We start from the raw sequence: 22,196 nt of genomic DNA on the forward strand, positions 1-22,196 counted from the left end.
ATGCGGGAGAGTTGACAGGTATGATAATACACGCCTGTTTGCAATTACCAGCTACATCTTGCTTACTATACTAGTTGTCTTATTTACAGTAAGGGTCCCCGATACTCTATCAAACAGTAGATCAGTAAGACACCTGTTCTATACTGTGTATATGATCACAAAAAAAGATTACTAGGTATATGACTGATGACAGGTAATTAAGACATCTCTTTTACATAATTCTTTATAGCACTTTTAATGCCTGGTGCACACTAGTGACATAACGACATACATAGGCATGCCCACTATTAGGTTCATATGTAAGTGTGTGAATTGTTCACATAAAGACATAGGCCGGACATAACGACATGGGCATGATATAAAAAATATTTCCCATGTTTTTTTTTAATTGATACTTACTTATAATAGACTGGGTTCTCAATGTATGATTCGTTTGGCATGCCATGAGCCCAAGACTTTTGACGGCTTGATAGGAGGCCATGTGTGACAAGCTTTGAGTCTTTGACAAGGGGTAGAAGTGGAGACTTAGGCTTGGGTGGGTGCCGTTCTTGCTCAAGGGCTCTAACAAGGCTAACCTACAGAGCAGAGTTTAAAGGTTAAATTCTCTTCTAGATTCAGTGAAATCTAGATGTTATAATTCAGTGGTGAATCGAAAGAAAGATTTTTTCTAATTTTACTATAATGATGTTCTTTTTTTCTGTCAAAAAATAGCCCATTTATGGACATCTCCATAAAAAGTAGATGGGGTAATCATCCTATCTTTTTGCTAAAAAATTCTACTGACTGCTATCCCAGGGCGTCTCCACTGCTGCTATCCCTTAGGGGGTCTCACGCTAGTGGATGATCCATCCAAATAGCAATTACACATATTAATGTAGAAAAGAGATGTGCTTGATGAAGGGATCTTCATCAAGCACATCTCAGGTTCTTAAAACCTTTCACTTATATCAATCTAGCCAAAACAAAGCATAGATAAACTTTCAAATTCTGAAAAGGGAATTGAATTTGATTGAAATTTGAATTTTCTACAGATCTTTGAAAATTTTCCTGGCCAAGTGAATAATTCCAAGTTTTGGCGGGAAAATCTGAAACAACGTTTTTTCCTTAAATGCGTTAAAATTCAGAGACGACAATACCACTATATTGGTGAAGTGTTTTCTATTGCAATGCTACCCACAATGAAGCGAAGAATAATTTAAAGTCGAAAATTGTATGCGAAAAAAGAAAATATCATTTTGTTGTAGGTTTCAAACACAGTGCGCGCTCGTGAGAATTTCGCCATTTTTGGTTGCAAATGCAGCGCACACGCACAATGCAAAAACAATTCAAAGACTAAAAATATCTGCTAAATTCTTCAGATTTGTTTCCTGAAGTTAAATAATCATGTGACTACCACGTTGAGATATAATAAAGATGATGGTAAAAGTTGTAACCACACACATTCTTCAGCAATAACTAAGAAGAGATGAAGACGGGAACCGGTTTAGCGTGCGCATATGTTTTCTCATGTAATTTGGTTGACATCTCGATCTACGTCTCAAATCACTGGACCCGGGCCTTTTAGTTCATGCCCTTTTTTTCCAAAGATGGCCAAAATACCTCAATATCACAGATTTGAGTTATTCGTGCGAAAACATGTTTTATAGGGTCCATACAAACCACATGCCATTTGAAAGATGAAAATATAAAGAATTGACAAAGTCTATCAACGCTGAAAGGTTATATGGACTTTAAGGACTTCAATTCAGGAAAACCGAATTGAACCGGAAAAATAATGCTTGAAAATCTCCTTTCACAAGCGATACAGTGGGCATGTAACTTTTTCCTGCAGGGAGCCCACAGGGAGCCAAATGGAGCGTTATCTTTTTGAGACAGACAAACAACATAGAGTTTGTAGAGAAAAAGGATTCTGAGAAATGACATTGCAATTGGTATTTTATAAGATGTGCGTACTTCAGACATTCAGATTGTTTTATATTTTTTTACACAAGGGTAGGGTGGCAGGTGTGGTAGTTTTGTATAAAAAGTGACCATTGAGAGTACTCGAAAAAGCGTTGTGCTAAACGTTAAGCGTTTTGCTTAACGTAAATGTTTTTGGTGATAACAGGCCATAGTTCAAGGTTATCGGATATTTTGCCCAAAAAAAAATATACGTGGACTTAACATTCAAAGGAAGAAACGATAACCTTAAAAAAAATACTTTAAAGAGCGAAACGAACCAGTTGGAATCGTGTATAATACTATTCCTATGTAGGGTTTCACGGCTCAGAATTTCGGATTTAGCAGAGAAACTTCGACGAGGCCTGAACGAACGTAGCATTAAAGAACTCTCCTACCTCTGCGTCGAAAACTTGTCGATAAACCTTCCCTTCGGGAACCATTCTCGAAGCGGAAAGTTCGCTATGAGCCATCGTAACACCCTTTTTCTTACAAAGTTTGTTTTTTTCTAAACTGTTTTCAAATCTGAGCCGCCATTTTGGTTTGGTTGTTCGTTGTTGTTGTTGTTATAGGCAACGTGATGTAGTTACCAGGGCTTCCCACTAACACAGGGAGCCTTATTTCACAATTTATCAATATCAAAATAAATATATTTCTCAGAAATCTAGAAATCTCGACCACTCTCGCATTTTATATAAGTGGTTTTATTCATTTTGTCTCTTTAGATTTTTCAATGGTCATAAACAAGGTGTCCAAAGCACAACCTTGGGTACCCTGTGGTTTCTAAATACAGGTAACCCGCATAAAGTCAAAACATCATTTCCGGTCTTCTTGGAAAAGCCTCGGGGAACAGGCGTAGCACTACTTTCAATGCATCATATTTTGTTTATTCGAGCACGCACTGTGTGGAAGACGATGTGTAGAAATTGAAGGTAGTCGGTTTGGACAAACTACATAAAAATATGATCTTGCAAGTGTGAAAAGCAGACTCGGTAATTTGAGCTTAATGCTCAAATCTCCTGCTCGCGATGCTTTCGATCACAAGTTCAGGTAAGAAAAGAGGTAAACAACACCCAGCCATACTTGTCTGCATTCGTTGTCTACATATTCATGGACTTCAAGGTGAACATAGAGTTCTAACAAGTTAAATTAACAATGGAGTTCCGGAGAAATGCGTAATGCGGGAGGGGGAGGGGGGGGGGGGGGGGGGGTGCGGAGTCAGGAGTAGAGCAATGTGACGATTCAGCTGGAATTCATTTCAGGGACATAAGCTGCTAGATAGTCCGATTTCATGTTCACATGCCCCCAGCTCACCACCCCCTGTTATGGCCCTGACAGTGAACCTGACAGAGGGTGGGCGATTACAAAGAAATGTATGCATTAAAAAGTCATGCAGCAAGGAGGGTTTGCATGAAAATTGATAATTTTTACACATTTACAAGGGTGTGTGTGTGTGTGGGGGGGGAGCTAGTCCCCCTTTTGCCCTCTCTTTTCCTCGAGCCAGGGGGTTTGGTAGAACCACACCATTCATCTGAAAGGACAGCTCAAATCAGCAATAATTTCATAGCACTTCGAGCTAGGGCAAGTTAACCAGACAAAGGGCAAATGCACCCCCCTTGGTGGCCAAAATGTGAGTCATTTCTTATTAAGGAGACTTCATTCAAATACTAAGCTTTTTCCATATGATACCTATGACTATGCACCCCCCTCCCCCTAGGCCAATCCTAGGAATGCGCCTGTTATGGAATCTTGATGTTATGGACATAATTACAATTTTTTATGGACATCTAATTATTATGGGCAGAATTACAATTCCTGACAACACCAAAATAAGAGGAAATGACTAGGGAGTATCTCCCATTATTACAACTGTTGCTATTACAGAGGGACACTAGGTTAGGGTCCTAAGGTGTCCACAGTTAAAGTTGACTGTATTGGGTTCTTTGATTTTTATAGGTCATACTTACAAACAGTACAAAGTTGTGCTTGTTGGTGATGCTGGAGTAGGCAAGAGCTTTGTTATCGACCGGCTGAATTCCACTAGTGAGCACTGGCAGGGTTCTCGTCTGTATAAGCCTACAACAGGTGGTCATGCTTCTTACTTCACTGCCTCAAATAGTTGTCACCTCTATCTGCTTGACACCTCTGGCTTGGAGGAGTACAGAGAACTGACAAAAATTTACCTGAAGAACTTAGACTGTGTTGTGTTCACATTTGCCCTAAATGACCCGCACAGTCTGTCGAGCTTGGAAAAATGGAATAATGATTTCTTGGATGTGTTTTTAGGGGATAGCTCTAGAGTTCTCAAGTTTGTTCTTGGCTGCAAAATAGATACACAGCATGAAGCAGATATTCAACCTAAAGCAGAGGACTTTGCCTCAAGAATTGGTGCAGAGCTTTCTATTACCTCAGCCATCACAGGAACTAATGTAAATGACTTTTTTGAAAGAATTGCAGATAAACTTAAGCAACATGTCTCATCAACTGAAGTCTGGGTTGACAAAACTGACAATTTTGTAGCAGAGCCTAATTCCTCTCTTGTGGATGATGAGCTGTTACCAAAGGAACTGCTGATGAGTTTTCCTGATCCATTACTGTTGAACCCAGGGGATAAGCCAGTTACTTCCTTAAGGGTTCATCACCAATATGTTTCTATGACAACAGAAGGTGACCAGCAATTCCAGTGGGGTTGTCATGAGAATAACAGGTATGAACATTACGGGTGTCACAGTAAGGAAGACACAGCTAGCCCTGCTTATGGTAACTAACATTTTGACAGGGGACAATATAGGGAGTTGGGCCATCAGGTCCTTGACAAGTACTTACCAAATGCGAACATAAGCAAAATGTTGCAAGCAAATCTGTAAATGAAAACCAAAAATGAAGCCCTTGAGAAAATATTATAAGATTATTCAAGCATTGCCTTTACTGAAAGCAAATCTAAATTTTGGACCAACCCCTCTTGGGGTTGCACCTTCCTAACTCTCTCTTTTTCATTTCACAGAACATCAGCTATCAACAATCTCACTTTAGTAGAAATGGAGCAGAGCAAACCTGACCAGCCTCCAGAACGCAGCCTTCTAAAGAAGTGTATTGAGACACTGAGACCAACCAGTACCTGGCAGCATGAGTGGCTGGAAGGGAGCGGATGCCTGGCAGCTACTATTAGACGACAACCCACTGAGATTGAACTGGTCAAGGACCTATGTGATGTAAAGATCTGCTCTGGTAAGTAAGATTTTTAAAATCTCTGTTAAAACACATAAGATTACATGTCTATGTCTGTCTATAGATAGTACAACATGTATATTAGGCATTTATCTGCAATATACTGTTTCTACCTCTCTTTTCTGCAACTGTCAAATTTTTAATACTGCCTTTTAATAAGTGCAGGCCTGTCGACCAGATGTGGGAGAGTTTCCACTTAGCTGTGAAGGATATTCTCAAGTCGTACTCGCATTGGGTTCAGAGTCGTTAGGAACTGACGAATGACATACAAAATGACAAATAAAAAAAGGTGGCGGTGTGGGAGGGGTTGGCACCTGAACCCAATTCTCACCCTCAGGCTACGCGCTTGGAGTAGGAATAGTTTAGAGAAGACCGTGAAAAGATAAGGGGTGGTGAAAGGCCAACCCGAGAAAATTCTTAGATGGCGAGCAGGCCGTTTTGAAGTCTGGTGGCAGAGGCCGGAAAATAGGGGTTTCGCACAAGTCGAGAGCTAGAGAAGGTTTGAAAGCAGATTTGAGTAGATATTGGTCCCCTAAACAACGCCTGGTAGTTAGTGGAGTCGAATTGTGGTATACGTTTTGAATTATTTACGTTTTTCATTTTCGGGTCAAAAACCACAGGGTACCCGACTATGAATTTTACAAAATAATTTATTGAGCAAGGTTCAAGTGTGTTGGCGCATAAGATTGGGAAAAAAAACATAGAGTTTTCATTCTATTGGCGTTTATAACTCAGAAGCTACCTAAACATGATGCTCCAGTGTCAAATATGGCATCTGAGCTAAATCTAGGCTCCTTTATGCTTCTCTTTTATATCTGATGAGACCACAGGGATCCCAAGTCAAGTTTTCTTTAAATATAATAATAATGATAATCGATTTTTATAGCGCCACTTCTACTATGAATCCAGTGGCGCTTAACAATATAAAAATTAAGGTAACAATATTTTATATAAAGTATTTAAAACTTAGTAACTTAGACTAAACTAACTAACTGACTAACTAATTAGCAAACTAACTAATTAACTAACTAACTAACTGACTAACTAACTAGCTAGCTAGCCTAGACTAACTAACTAACTCATAGCATCTCAAAATACACTTGATATAAGAAATATAGTAAAAACAGCAAACAATTCAATAGAAAGAAAACTTAGTATAGGGGAAAAAAAATATAGAAATGATAGGTCCTTTAAAACATGTTAAAAAGCACTTCTGAAAAGATAGGTTTTAACCATTGTCTTGAATTCATTTAAACTGTTAAGCAAGTCAATGGTAAAACAATTGGTGACAGCTCCTAGACAGATGACTAGATTGAGAGAATGTTCACAGTCAAAGTCGGCCGAGATCTGTTTGGAAGACTTTGCAAATGCATGACAAGTCAACCTAGCAGTCCCCTGCGCCTCCAATAATGGAAGTTTACCATAAGTGACCTTGTCAAAATTCTTGAGGAAGGCGTTGACAAAATAAATCGTTAATATCTTAGGTGAAATGGCATTTATTCAGATGCAAATACGTTTGGGGAGCTTGTGCAAAAATATTTCACCATCATCATGACACAGATCACCACCAACAACTGCTCTATTCTTAACATTGTCTTCGATCAGTATTGGGGAATACAACGTTTCAGGCTGGGAAGAGGCAGCGGGCCAGGAGAGGTCTACAGATGGTCTTGAGATAAGAAACGTAGGACACAATACATCAGAGTCACGACAATGGTCCAAAAGTACCTACAGAACCCAAAGAACAAGACCATCTGTTGCCCGGGAAGGACCTTTTCTTATGAGGAGGTCTTTTCAATGGGAAAAAGGAAATCAGCAAGCTTGAGTCCACAAAGAACAGATACGCAAATGATTCTGCATGCTGCCTACTATGCAAGCGACTTCTCAACAGTCATCATTCAATCCCCAGATACAGATTTCCTCGCCCTTTGTATCACGCACTTCATTGCCATCGGATGTCAGGCGTTATGATTTCGAACAAGCACTTGCGACCGCCAGAACTTTATCCCAGTCCACTCAATCCATGAAAGGCTAGGAGAGCGGCTTTGCCAGTCACTACCAGCATCTATAACTTAACCGTGTGCGATTCCACAAGCAGCATCTCTGGTAGAGGAAAGAGGAAGCCATGGCTAACGCTAAGACAAAGAGCTGCACGCCAATCGGCGCTTAGTCTGTTTGGTCAGCATCAAGCCCTCGATGATGAGATAGCAGCGAAGACAGAGGCTTTTTTTTGCAATCTCTATCTGTATCAAGATCAGCTGACGAGCTGCGCCATCTGATGTTATTCCAACATCAGACAGACTCAGGCAACATATGGAGCGTGCCAGCTTCCAGACGTTCTGTTGTTGGCCGAGTCCAAAGGAACATGAATGAGAAAAGCAAGATGGAAGTCTCAGGCCTGTCTACATGACGAAAGACCCAGTTCCACCAAGTCATTTCGAGCCAACAAGGTTTGGATGCTGATGTCAACGGAATTTTTCTTGTGTAAACAAGGGTCTGTCATCACAGAATCCTGTTCATGTACGGCTAAAGAGGCAAAGATCCCCCATAACACAGCAAGCAAGTAGATGAGTCAGATGACGAAAACAGTGATGATGAGTAGGATCAAGTCCTGTTATGCTAGTGCCAACCCTTCGCAATTACCTTCTTTTTCTTTTACAATGCATTAAATACATTCTTTATATAGCTGAGATGTCGGATGACAGGCCGGGTACCACAGCCAAGACGGAAAGAGGGCTGATCTGTGTTAGATTGACTATCAGGTAACTTTGTTTTCCATTTTCAAAGTAGTAATATTGGGCTCCCTGTGGTTTTAATGTCATGCGAGGCTACACCTTCGGTACAATAAACGCACTTTCAATGCCGGACTGCAATTGCTAATATTGTATTTTTTCATAATAAGTAAGCATAGCATCCTGCTCAATCATTCTCTGAATATTTCTCTATGTGAGTCCTTCATGCAAATATATGACTCGGGCACCCTGTGGTTTTAGGCTGTATTAGTTGGAGCGACTTGCAACATATGGAAAGTATGTTTGTAGAATGTTTCCATGCCTATATTGTATGTTTTGCATGCTCAATAAATTATTTTGTAAAATTCATACTCGGGTACCCTGTGGTTTTTCACCCCAAAAAGAAAAACGTAAACAATTCAAAACGTATACCACAATTCGACTCCACTTACTACCAGGCGTTGTTCAGGGGACCAATATCTACTCAAATCTGCTTTCAAACCTTCTCTAACTCTTGACTTGTGCGGAACCCTCTGCTGCTACCAGACTAAAAAGTTTTTGTTTTTCTGAAGATCCTTAAATTCGAGATGCCGTCAAAATTGGCGAGAAAATAAAAATTTCTAGGAAACATTCCACACCCCTATTCTACTCACTCCAAAATGCCCTGTACTACCAAGCTAACAGAATTTCGCGCCCCGCTTTCAGTCTTGCATGCTTTCATAAAACACGCAAGATTAGAATGATTACAATACGGCGAATTACGATACGATTAATCCCATTAATGTATTGAATGAATTCGAAAGGGGCCAGGATGACTTCATGTTTGGGTAGATATCCTTATGCGCTTGTGTTCAAAGTGCCCTTTTAATTGTGATATCAACTGCTCAATCATTTTTCAGAAGAAATCACAGCTCTTCAAAGACCACGTGGCTTATGCCACGCCCTTCTTCGTACGAAGCACCATATCATAATGGAATATGGCCTTAGTTCTTTCAAAACGGATGTCTCTGACTTTGTCCATCCACCACAATGCGTCCGAGGTACCCGGCAGATTTCTTCCTTCAGCATGTCTCGTACTCATGCCGCAGTGGCTACGGATGCTGGGAAGGCGCTAACCTGGGGGTACAGCCCGCAAGGGGCTCTGGGTATCGAGCATCTTGCTAGTTTAATTGTTCCGCTCCCGGTTGAAGTTACTTTGGAGAAGACAGTGCTTCAGGTGGCTTGCGGAGTAGACTTTACTCTATTTCTTTGTATCGATGAGACTGTCTACTCATGTGGGACGGGCGCGCTTGGAGCCTTGGGTCACGGAGACACAACAGATAGATGCATCCCAACAAAGGTGATTTGTGAAAGATTATGAGATATAGATTTTCAGTGAGCTTTTGTTTCACGAACAACAGTTTTCGCTGGGCCAGATCCAGGATCTTTTAAAGGTGAATATATTATTTTGTCGCATATGGTAGAGGTTAGACTGTTTCTGTTTCATCTAATCCTCTCCTTACAAATGGGCTATACGTGGGCAAAGGGCAGAGGTTGATAATCAAGTTTTGCGGACGGGTGATTTGAAAGAGGGGGAGTGTGGGGGGGAGGAGTGGGGGGGGGGTGAATTTGAAGAAATTGAGCTTCCAGGTATATGTACAATGCAGGTCTTTATTTCAGAAAGTTCACCCACACAGCCTTTGACATTTTATACCTTTTCTTTCTCCTTTATAGATCGAGACGTTGTACAGTATCAAGGCTATTGGAGCTGGCCAGCATTATGCATGTGCAATTATGACTTCCGGTTGGATGTATGCGTGGGGACTTTCGGGCGCAGCAAAAGATGAAACTAAATTTGTGAAAACGCCAACAGTGGTGGGTTGAAAAGAGATGCATGATAAAATAATTCAAATATCTCAAATCAATTATGTTAATGACATCATCATCATCACCTCTGATTACTTGCAGGTCAAGGGTGTCGATAATGCCCGTGTAATGTCCATGGCATGCGGGGCCTACCACACTGTACTACTCGCTGAGGGTTACGGATGGCTTGGAAACTTATCTAGTGGTGTGGCATACAGTTGGGGGAGAGGAGGAAATGGAGCCCTTGGACACGGAACATTACTGAGCTTAGCACGCCCAAGGTGATGTTTGGTTGGACCACCAATTTGCATAAGCGGTTGGCAAAAAAGCAAATATGGCTTCCAGTGTAAGCAACTTCGAGCTGATTCCTGACCAAAATAAATCTTGAGTACCTTCATTGAAGGCATTGAAGCTTTTAGTCCTGGATGTGAGGGATATTTCTTATAGGAAGTTTTTCTTCCAGCGACTGTGAACCTAATAAGTTGTTCCTTTTTTTTTTGGAATGGCTTTTTTAGAGTGGCGAAAACTTTCGATTAGAGACAGGCTACTAACCCATATTGTCTTTTGTAAATGTCTTACAAAAACATCGAGGCGAAACAACGAAATATCAAGACCGCCCAGTGTTTTGCCGCCTAAAGTTATGGATTGTTAGGGACCTCCGCGCTCTGTTGTGACGGCTTTTTGACAAAGCTCGTTCCTTACTGTTACCCACGAAGGTTTTTTTTATCGCGAATGAAACGTTAGAAGAAAATACCTCTGGGTTTACAAGGATGACCCATTCAAAGGCCCAAAGGGTCCAATGTAATGTCCAAGATAAGGTACAATGTAGTGTCAGGTAAGTCCCAAGATTGGGCTCATTGTTAGGCCCCATATCCTCCTAGGAAGTTTTGCAAAGTAAGGTTCCAGGTAGGAACGTCATATAACCTTAGCCCTGCTTGTTTTCTTCATGGCTATAGTTATGTAAAAAGGCTGTACCACGGCGACAAGGATGGCAAGGATGCAAAGACTGTTTCCCAGGTGGCAGCGGGGCGAGCTCATTCTGCATTTCTCACTAAGGATGGATGTGTCTACACATGCGGTAGCAATCAGTATGGTCAGCTGGGTTACTACACAAAGGTAAACCGATGCTCTGTTGCTTTTTGCTAGGTTTATCTACCGTAACCGTCATGCCATACTAGGCTTGCCAACACTAAATCATGGCCTCTACTAGCTATTGCTACTACTACTGCTGCTTCTGCTACCTATCTACGCACTTACAGACCCCAAATCTTTCTTTCCACTTCTTTGTAGTTGTCCTTCATTTGTAAACGTTTACTGTAATTCTTATTATATCTTAGTATGCTCCCGCTCAATGCCAAGTCACAAAAAATACATTTTCATCGGCTAATAAACTAACTGAGAAACTCTCAATCAAGTATCAATAAAGTATCGTTGATGGTTACTTCGGAATTTCCTTGCAAAGAACCCTTGTATTTTCAATTATAAACAGTAACAAAGGAGAAGTTGATTAACATTCTTAAAATCAATTGTAAGATGGAAATGATTACTAGAGTGTCGAGTCTACTACTCTTCACTGATTTCGACATTATTACAGTGCCCCCCATTTCATAAGTCGCAATCTCTATCTCGAACCATCCTTCGCATTCCTTGTGTGCTTAAGTTTTCGAGATTCCACTGTATAGTAACTTTTTTGTATAAAATAATTTTATTTTTGTTAAGGAGACTTACAAGCTCCTGCCGACCAAAGTTGACCTCGGACTCACAGATACTGGAACCCCGAGAAGGTACACCACAATACAACTCTGGCCTATTTTATATAACCCTGTTTTTATTTCGTGCAATCCTTGATCCTCTCAGAATCTTCTGAGTATTCTGCTAAAATGGAACTAGTGCCGTGTTAACATCATTAATATTGGGGACTTGAAATAAAATGAGAGGAACCGCTTTTTTTTTGTAGTGAAATTATATTGCTTTCAAAATTTATTTGGATGCACAGAACAGGCACAGCACGCCCCCAGCACTTCTCCCGGAAAGCCGATTTTTTCTTACTTTGAGTAGTCCCTGCGTTTGTCTGTTCACCTAATAACCGATTTTTTACATACTTTTTATTATAGTGCTACAGAGTTGTCATGCAGTGAGCACTGCACGATGGTACGAACCAGTGACGACAAGTGTATAATGTGGGGGAAATTCTGCTACGGCACAAGCTTACCAAATCCCTTCACGGTCTACCACGATGACGTCGGAATAATCGATGTGACCACGTGCTGCCTTTCGGGGAGCCCCCCGGGGGAAGCTGTTAACACGTCATGTGAGCTGGTACTCGGTCTGACAGGGGAGGGGAGGATTCTCCTTTGTGGTTTTGTGACGACAGGAATGGAGTATCAGGTTTGTATATTTAAGTTTCAGTGAGTTTCCTGATTGTTGCGATGAATGTTGCACACTGGCCTTCCACTGCGCGACCCGGGCCCACATCCCGGCGCTGAATATGGGGATTTTTTGGGCTTTGCGTTGTAAGGGAGCGGTCATTTATTACTGGGGGGGGGCTGGCAAATATGTAGGGGGGGCTACATTTTTTGGGCGCCGAATTAGGGGGGTCACGTTTGTTTGGGGGCTGTTATGTGGCTGTCTGTGGTTTTAAAGACATAATTATCTAATATAAAAAAGGGGATGCAAATTTTTGGGCCTCCGGTTAGGGAGGGGGGGTCGCGATTTTTAGTCTTGGATTTGGGGGGGGGGGGTTACGATTTTGAGCCCAGGGTTTGCAAAAATACCGCCCCTCAGTAATTAATGACCTCTCCCTAAGTGTGTTTCCTGTGTTTCTTTTGTGTGCTTTTCCTAAAAGCAAGGCATTGCTCTCGGTATCACTGCATAATATTCTCTCTCTGAACCCAGATGACAAAGTGCTTTAAAGGAGGCCATTACACCGCCATTTTATGCTCCCGCTCAATGATAAGTCACTTAAAGCTCCAATTTCCATCAGCTTATTCAAGCAACTAACTATGATATTTTCATTCAAATAAATCTGTTAATAAGATATCAGACTTCATTCTTAGATTGTTATTGTGAAGTTTCCTTGCGAACAAACCGCTGTATTTTCAATGATAAATAATAACAAAGGCGTGGGTGATTGACATTGTTTAATTATTATTGTTAGTATTCATTATAATTTTGTTTTATCATATTTATTATATTTATTTATTTATTTGTTTTGTACAAACAGTTGACTCCGTGGCTTGACAAGGCTCTGATCCCATGCAGTATCACTGGACTGACACGAATCACCAGTGTTGGTCCAATACTGGTTGGAATAGATGACCAAGGAAGGTCCCACTATGTAAACCTGGCACTACAATCGTGGCTGAAACTTCCTTTAGAGATGTACAGACTCCATCCTCCTGAAAACAGGGGTTCATTGGCTAACTTTATATTGTCGGCCATTGATGAACTGAGCGCCAATGATAAACTGCCAGCCATCCAGTTCAAGCGGCTTTCACTTCCAGCGCATGTTGTGCAAGTCGAGTCCACTTTGACAACTTTTGTATTCCGGACGGAAGTTGGAGATGTGTTCTCATGGGCACCTTTCTCAGGTATGTTGCCATTTCATGAAACCCTCTATTGTCATGCATTCAATCCAAAGTTTCAGCGAAAACCCAAAAAATTGAACTAATGTTTCTTGTTTACTCCTCATTGCATACTGGATGGGCATACAGGCTAAAAAATCGATCATTCTGTAGTTTGTTTTTGATAACTTTACATGCGACTTATGTTATTTTCGTTTAACCAAGTTACTGAATTTCAAGCCTACAATCAGAATATTAGCTTTGAGCTTAATCATTAAATGCTAAAAAGGTTTTGAAGGTTTCAAGATGGTTTACCTTCTGTTACCAGGCGATGTGGTTCTCCTCCATCGCGAGCTGGACAGCAAGATCATTGTACAGATCGCTTGTGGTGCATTCCACGTCGCAGCACTTACCGATAGCGGCGAGCTTCTTACATGTGGGACAGGGAAACATGGGCAACTTGGCCACACGCACATGCGCAGTAGTGACGAATTCCAGACTGTCCTGCTATCTAAAGTCGAGAGGTTCGCATCAGTCAGCTGCGGTATCGTTAGTACGGCCGCTCAGACAACGACGGGAAAGGCAAGTTTGAATTATATCATGATGAAAATACATACATTCTTGGACAAAAATAACTTTGAAATATTTTACAGGACTTTAAGACTATCGTAGATGTCCGTTTATGCACCCACCCCTTTCCTCTCGAATAAGCGCTTCCCAACACCCCAATGTCCCAATGTTAAATATGCAACTCTTCTCTAGAGTTGAAACCAATCTTTAAAATAATCTTTATTCGACGCAAAAAATACCTTACTCGTGACCAAAAAAAACACATAGAATAAGCTTAACAAGCAATTCCACTAAGTTCGAATTTTGTCTTCTCTCTAGGCGTATTTCTGGGGCCAATTAGATTTGCCTCGGTGCGAAAGCTTCTATCACAAGAAGGCGTTACCTGATGCTAGCAACACAATTCCCGACCCTTCATTCTTGACGCCCATCATGGACTCAGGCGGGTCACCGATTGGCTGTAAACTTGACCTTGACTCAGGCCAGCAGCTTGCTGTGGTAGGGAAGCCATTCAGGTGTCGAGTCTGTGGACGGGATGCGGACAGCGTCTTGGATAAAAAACTGGTAACGTAGTTATATTCATCATTATCATCAACAGCAGCATAATCATCACACCCGTCACGGACATCTATATCGACGGTCATTACCATCAGTCACCATTACCACCCCCACTATGGCAAAGTCTTCACTATTACTCTTACCATACTTAAACTGATTTGTCATCATCATCATTAACCTTAAACCACCATCACTACCGCCATAGTCAATGTTATCATCGTCAATATTGACCTCGATGGCTTCACCATTACGATTATCAATTCAATTTACTTTTCCAGATATACTGGCAATCTTTAATAAATGATCGATTGATGTTATCTAATAATGTACACAATGTCCGAAATAAGTCAATAATGCAATCCATAATGATTTTTCGTCAGATCTTCAGAGCTGAAGCAAAGTCTCTACAATGTGGTAGCAGCCTTCTAGTTAAAGGCACAGTGACCTTTGATCCCGCTAGCTCCGCCTACATGGCCAGCTTCTCCTTTCTCTACCCAAACGTCTACAAAGTGTCAATCACTCTTGACGGTCGTCACGTGCTTGGTAGTCCCTTTACCGTCCAATCAGAAAAAGGCGTGCCTCTCAGCACGTGCAAATTAACCTTAATCGGCAGTGATGTCAGCAGCCTCAAATCAGTGGCCTCGACACTCCGAGACCAGTGCCGTACTGATGATGAGATTCCGGGTATGATTGGTACCCTGTTGTTTCCAGGCAGCTCTTACTGTGTAGAGCTTTGGGGGGCACCTCCTGTCGACATTGACCAGCCCGGGACCGCTAATATGGCGGCGCTGGCGTCTATCAGCGACGGTGGGGTCTACGTGTACGTCTGGGACGGGTTATCGTGTGATTTTCCGCGCGACAACTTGGAGTTTTGGTTGCATATTTTACGCATGCAGGCGAGCTCGTCGCATGTCGTTTTCCTTGGGGTGAACATTGCCGCTGAACATGCGCACAGCTTGAACCTGAAGCCATTCAAGGACATAAACCCGAATCTAAGGAAGGCTATTCTTGTGGGGACGTACAGGACGGAGCCCGAGGCGTTGGTTAAAGAGATGAGAGTGGTGGTGGAGGAGAGATTGGCAAGTGGGCCTGAGCCTATTATATGGGGTAGGCTGGCCACGCTTGAAGACAAAGTACGGGAGAGCAGAGAAAAACAGCTCGAGGTAGGATGTCTGATGTACGTTCGTCTGCCCTTTTTTGTATATGTTCTATATGTCCGCTCGTCCATCTATCTTTCTGCTTGTCTCTCTGTTTGCTGTCTATCCTTCTGTCTGTTTATGATTGCATCTGAAGATTATTTAAACAGCTGTTCTTCGTCTTTCTTGTTACCAGGCCCTTGAAAGACGCGCATTCATCCGCTTGGCTAATGAATGCGGGATCGAGGGCGAGGCATACTACCAAGATGCAGTGCGCCACCTGGAAAGGGTCGGCCTCGCTTTGGCGGTGGGAAGTGATCACGTGTTCCTAGTGTTTGATCAGCGTTGGGTGTCACACCAACTCTTGCAGTTGGAGGCCTCCTGCCACCGGGGCATGGTTTCACGTGAATCTTTAGGTAATTCGTGATTCCTTGGGGTTGGCTTACCGTATTTACTCGAATAAGCGCCCCCTTTGAACAAAAACTATTAATAAGCGCCTCCCCCGAATAAGCGCCCCCTCCCCTCCCCAGGTTTTATATAACTGAGTACATAACTGAGTGACATAATGTCACTTTAATGTAGTTCTAAGAAAGCACTGGAGCTCATAGAAAGGACAGGGAATAGAATATTTAATGAATGCAAAAATCTTAAATTTCTCCAAAGAAGTTTAAATTCTTTTTATTGGCTACGCCCATTTTTTCCCCTCTGCGTGCTACTGTAGCTACTGCAGTGAACCCTGGATTTTACGTTAACCTCGGTTTTACGATGACGTTTCTTTCTCCCGAGGCATATCGTAAAATCCATGTTCCACTGTACTGGCATAATTATTCTCGCTTTTTGATCTTATTGTTTTTTTCATAGACGAACCCAAGAAGTGCTTTCTCGACCTCCTCGTTAAGAAAAACCTCGGCTTCTTCACAAGTGGCAACAAATTCTGCTTCATCCCGTGCCTCCCCTCCCTTCCTGGGGATATCTGGCGACAGGATGTCACCCGCTTCACTACTTTACGTCACGTGGTCATCAACAAGCCTCCATATCACGTGTTCACAGCATTTCCTATTATGGCATCTAACTTGGCACGTGACAACCAGAAAGTTTCATTTGGAACCTTCGCTTGTGTTATCCATGGTGAAAATTTTAAAACATGTATCGAGGCGGGACCTTGTTTGATTGACAACCGGAAGTCAGAAATTCGAATCGTTGTCCAATCACAAGACAAAGAAACATGTCAGATGATCACTTCGTCAACACTGCACGCGCTGACAGATTACCTTAGCTTGAGTTTCCCAGAATACACCACAGGAGCTCGTAGCTTGGCGTCCTGTTCAAACTGCCTGCAATCTTACATCGAAATGGACCACGTGCGGGAAGCCAATGTTGGTGCTGTACCGGAAGTGAGATGTGATTCTTGCAAAGAGAAGGTCGCTGTAGCGGAAGTGCTTTCTGGGTACAAAGAATCCCGCATGTTGCCCGAGCTTGGTAAAGTGGAGCTACTGGTTGGAGGAATTCCAGGTATCTACAGATAATAAAGTAGAAGGGAACCCTGCACGTACACAGACCTTCCTGATTTGGGGGGGGGGGGAGGGTATGTGCACAAACATAGAGATTATACATAGGTACCATACTTAAGTGGTCCATTAATAGTTATAATAGCTTATACCGCATTCACACCAGCACTTAAACCAGTTTAAAGGTGGTTTAATTAAACTGGTTTAAATCTCAATCTCCCAAGAGTGGACAGAACCAAGAACAAAACTGAATAGACTGTGCTGTACATGTTACTAAGTGATCATTTAGCTAGTAAGAATTCAACACAATGAGAAACTTGGAAAGTTATCAGACAAAAGAAAAACCTGTGGATGCAAAATCCCATCGGGGACGGGTATACTCCTATGTATTCCAACGGTTAATTCGCGGAAATCATCATGAGTCTAGTTCAGGGGATTTCCAAGTCTTACATCTCAGTGTACATAACAGTCCCAGGTATACAGTTTGAATTATTGATGACGTAAACTTTAAACGGGCATGATAAGGTCCTCAATTTTTTATCAGAATATATAATTTTAGTACTACAATAGCACTTGAATCAAATAAATTATATTTGTTGCTGTTGATGTTCACTTAAAAATATAGATAAGGAACCAGCCTTTCCTGGTCTAAAAACTGGTGCCGTGCAAAATCATTACAGGTCAATATTTTACCCAATCTAATATTCCACAGGAAGCCCGCCTGGCCGGGCGAGGGCATCCCCAGGCCACATTCTCAGACCCCTGGTCCAACAGCTGGTGGAGAACTCGTGCAAACAGGAGAAGCGTCTAATGGCGGAGATGAACAGACACTTCACCAACATGACAAACTTCTTCCTTGACCTCAAGACGGTATGTGAATCCTTTTTTGATTTAACAAGCTTCCCCTTGTGCACAGCAACAAAACTGAATAGACTGTGCTGTACATGTTACTAAGTGATCATTTAACTAGCAAGAATTCAACACAATGAGAAACTTGGCAAGTTATCAAGTTATCATTAGACTTTGACTCTTTCTGAGCATATTGAGAACTTTCTTCACAGTTCGACTGCCCACGCACAATTTGTCTACTGCCTGACTTCCAGTCCAACACCGGATCCGTCATTAAGGGTGACATTCTGGCAAATCTCAAGCGATGTCTTCTTCTCGGAGGCCAGAAAAAGTACCGCTTGTATCTTCTTTGCGAAGGTGACGTTATTAAGGCAATAAACTCACTCAGGAATATGTGAAAACTTTCATTTAGTGTTAAAATTATCAATGTAGTTCAACTGACAAATAATGGCTAACACACCATTTCTAGCTAGAAGCACAATAAATCCTGCTGTCATACCCTCTCATATAAAATATCTATTGTTCCATCCCTCCTCCAAAGATATATTTGCCATCCCCCTCCCAATAAGATATCTACTGTCCGCCCCTGAAGCAAATTCCCCAAGAAAGAAGAGACTCTTGACAAATCCTCATTGTGTACAAGCACTCATCCACTACACCACCCAACCCCCAATATCTACGTGTTTTACTCGATTTCAGGCAACGGAGACGGTAGCGGGGTTCACTTTCTGGAACCTTCTCAACACAAAGGTTACCAGATCACCGAAGTGAACAAGCTACTCGTTGAATGTGTTGGTCATTTGCGGTCTGTGACTAAGGTAAATCATCCATGTTACTTAAACGAAGCCAGGGGGAGGACCCAGGGGGAGGACCCAGGGAGCCAAACACCACCCCCCTTCCTGCAGCCACAAATACAGTTAATGAAGGAGACATTACTTAAAATGGCTACGGCCCGGTGAATTTGCTCCTAAAAGTCCACAGGCTGTACCCCCCCCTACACTTTTGTGGCTTGGATACATTATATATATTTGGTTTTTATGTTTATTATTTTTCCGAGCTGGTTATTATCGTGTTATATAAAATATGTATTGCTGTACTAGACTTTGCAACGTACCACTATTTTACGATGAAAAAGTGTGGATAAAGTAGTTCCTAAATATTGTGACTTTGCTTGGATAAAGTCACCATCGCCAAAGTCAACTTCGCCCATCGCGCTTTGCAGCGTATGTTGTTTGAGGGTGTTAACGTAAAAATGAAGAGGGAACTAAATTACAAAAGTTTATTAAAAGTAAGGAGGCCTTCTAGCCCTATCTACAAGGCACATTTTTCTAATAATAGTATTCCGAAACCTAATGGTGAAATCAAGGTCCCATTGCATTCCCTGTCGCTGTGGTTGTTGTTTCAGCTGTTAATGCAACTCTACCCGACCATTGGGCTCCTCTCCTCTGTGTCCGCTCAGATAGGGATGACGAGCCTCTTCCCTTCCGTAGAGACCATGGATAAGATACTTGGGATGGTGGGGCTTAGCGCCGCAGCCCTCTCCCAGGTCAAATGGGAGAAATACTTCAAAGAGGTGATTTTAAAACTATAGCAAGGAAGGGTGCAGTCAGGAAACGAAGTGGGGGGGAGGGGTGCGCCAAAAGCACACAGTCTCTTCCTCTCGAAACATCGTTAAAGCTTATACTTTTTCGCACATATCTTATGACTGTGAATATTCTGGCTACGTGCAAGTGGCTATGTGCTCGGAGTTGGTGCCCATTTGCGTAACAACATTGAGCGTTGCCAAGTATAAAGGCTAAGGAGGGTTTTGATTTGGGATATGGTTTCAGGGACTTTTTTTATGGTTGAAAAGTGGACATTATCTCAACATCATGCATTTCCTAATGCATGATTTCCTATGTATTTCTAAAAGAGTACCATTCGAGAGAAAAACACGTACAACGAAAAACTATGATCCTTGCGCATTGTGGCAGTATAAATTCTTTTACATGGAGCTACATATTTTTTGAAGATATAAGATATACTCGTTTGCTGATTTTGACAATGTGACGTGCGAATTGTCTATTTTCTTACTTATATAAAATGTTTGGCAAAACTAAAATATACAAAGCGAAGTTTAAAGTACATATTTCATTCTTTGAATGAAAGCCTATCGACATGACAAATCTCGACAAAGAAGACTGCCTGGATATTTTATTATATTATCCTAAATTGATGTTGTTTTTGGAGGATACTCAAATGGGTACCAACTCCGTGCACATACCCAATTGGGAGGGATACTTCAAAGAGGTATGTGTAGACTATATTTTAGGGCTCAGTGGCGACGCACTCTCCGCGGAGCTTTCCTGTACATACGTGAAAGACAGCGGAATCGAGTGGACACAGAACGCTCTGCGCAGGAGGGTACTGTATGTGTGGAGGAATAAAAGCAGTCAAGTTGTTTCTACTCCACTTCTGGTTGGATTTTTTTGTTATCTATTATTATTCTTTAACTTACCACCCAACGAAAAGAAAATCAAGAAAAGCTTGGGTTTCCTGTACTCTGGGTGATATGCGCTAGGAGGAGACTGGGTCTCTTCGAAGGAAGCCCAAATATTGGGAAACTCGATTGAGCCAAATAAACGAAGATTTTGATTGAGCACGAAAATGTAACGGTTCTTGAAAATGAATGCGAAATGGTCCGCGTTCACATTGGCCACACAGTGGAAACTCTTCTCTTGACTCTATTCTTTGCACCAGTTGTACAGCCCTTTTATAACAAAGTGCATTATTTCAATAAAGGTTGTCAGTGCAGTGCAAATGGCGATTAGCAAATGGCAGTTCTACGACCAAAAGTAACCATGGGTCTCGAAGAATATGGATAAATCAAAACTTTTATCCTTTAAAGGTTACCAATGCTTGGCTCTGACATTGTTGGACTTTATTTAACACCTTTAATTTTACGAATAATTAGAACCCATAAGTCATTTACCATTCTGCTATTCGCCATTTGCACTGACAACCTTTTGTGAAATAGGTGTATGTAGCCAACGTTCCCCGTGGGTTTTAGCCGACCCAGGGAGATGGATGCTCACTGTGATATTTATTATCAACAGGTTGACAACTTTCTAAAGGATTTCCAGTCAATGTCATCAGCAACAACCCAGCCGAAGGACCTTGGCCAGAGCTTCGCTGAAGGACTAGGTTTCAAGGTTGGCGGATGCAACTATCATTACCTCAGAGAGGTTCTGCACTCTTTAGGAAAGAAAGACAAATTTGGGGGTTTAGTCCAAGAATGGCGCGAGGGCGGTGACGTGGTATGGGTGTGTCCATCCCACTCTAGACGTGAGAAAAGCACAGTGCAAGTCAAAATACAAGGAAATCACTGATTCATATCTGTACATCAGTAGGGCACTCAGGATTACTCAAAGGGTGAGCGCCATCCAACTCTTAGCATGACAAAAGCACAGTGTGTCAAAATACAAGGAAATCGCTGAGATGTATTTTTACTTCTCAAAGGGTAGGCATCATTCATAAATCGCTTGAGATGGGGCTCGAACCCATGACCCTCAGATTAAAAGTCTTATGCTCTACAATCTGAGCTAACCAGGTGCTCGTTGTCTTACAAATAAGGTTGAGAAAAAAGTGAACAGCTGGCTTTAGAAAGACAATTTCATATTTTGAAAAAAAGGCATTCTCAGGGTCATTGTGGACAAGTGAGGATCATTTCAAATTAATTTCCAATTAGCATTGCAACTTAACATCGCTTTAATGTTCTGTGTTTTTAAATGCCATGTAAAAACGGTGCTGTTTTCGAGCGCTACCGTAACCCAAATCGCTGATTCAAGTAGTTTACTCGAGCAACACAAAGTGGTACAAAATGAAATAAATAAATAAATAAATACCTTGTTTATCTGCAACTTCTTGGATGAATTTTCCGATCCAGAAATTAAGGGAAGGAGCCGACACAGATTCCCATGCGCTGTCAAGGTTTTCAAGATCGTATAGGTCTTATATTGAAGATTGTTGACTTCTTTGCGGTTATTTTGTTCACTCGGTTAGCACGCCAGTTTTCAAACATGTTGACACACCACTTCTTCTTGTATCTTGTCGACGCGGGTACAGCTTGCGACAAAGCTACTTCTTCCTCATCTTTACTTTTGGCTTATCTGAACCTTTTAAAAGGCCGCACGATTTCGTCTTCGCTGGAATCCATTGCTTTTTGACAGCATTAAAACATGGACTTGCTAGAAAATAGCATAAACTTGAGCTATATTCCCAATGGACGCCTCC

The 22,196-nt window shown here is 41.8% G+C and overlaps 2 protein-coding genes across 2 annotated transcripts in view; one reads left to right on the forward strand and one right to left on the reverse strand.

The window, feature by feature from the left end:
* Positions 1–2,520, reverse strand: part of LOC5505909 (coiled-coil domain-containing protein 180) — a 41,689-nt gene extending 39,169 nt beyond the window's left edge. Inside the window, exons 1-2 of the mRNA XM_032374261.2 lie at positions 2,337–2,520; positions 400–575 (exon numbers count right to left, since the gene is read on the reverse strand). Of these exons, the coding sequence (XP_032230152.2) occupies positions 400–575; positions 2,337–2,411 (251 nt within the window). The 5' untranslated portion in view covers positions 2,412–2,520. The remainder of the gene's footprint in view (positions 1–399; positions 576–2,336) is intronic.
* A 221-nt stretch (positions 2,521–2,741) lies between these two features.
* LOC5505916 lies at positions 2,742–21,823 on the forward strand. Its single transcript, XM_032374258.2, has 20 exons — positions 2,742–2,988; positions 3,895–4,645; positions 4,943–5,166; positions 8,798–9,237; positions 9,612–9,752; positions 9,846–10,024; positions 10,700–10,859; positions 11,463–11,527; positions 11,858–12,131; positions 12,967–13,333; positions 13,635–13,888; positions 14,195–14,437; positions 14,812–15,594; positions 15,764–15,983; positions 16,429–17,079; positions 17,788–17,945; positions 18,137–18,281; positions 18,624–18,742; positions 19,330–19,497; positions 21,020–21,823. Exons 1-20 carry the CDS (start codon positions 2,967–2,969, stop codon positions 21,290–21,292), a joined length of 5,637 nt encoding a protein of 1,878 aa, XP_032230149.2. The 5' UTR covers positions 2,742–2,966; the 3' UTR covers positions 21,293–21,823.
* The last annotated feature ends 373 nt before the right edge of the window (positions 21,824–22,196 follow it).

Source organism: Nematostella vectensis, chromosome 8, assembly GCF_932526225.1.
Source record: "Nematostella vectensis chromosome 8, jaNemVect1.1, whole genome shotgun sequence".
Classification (NCBI taxonomy): Eukaryota; Metazoa; Cnidaria; class Anthozoa; order Actiniaria; family Edwardsiidae; genus Nematostella; species Nematostella vectensis.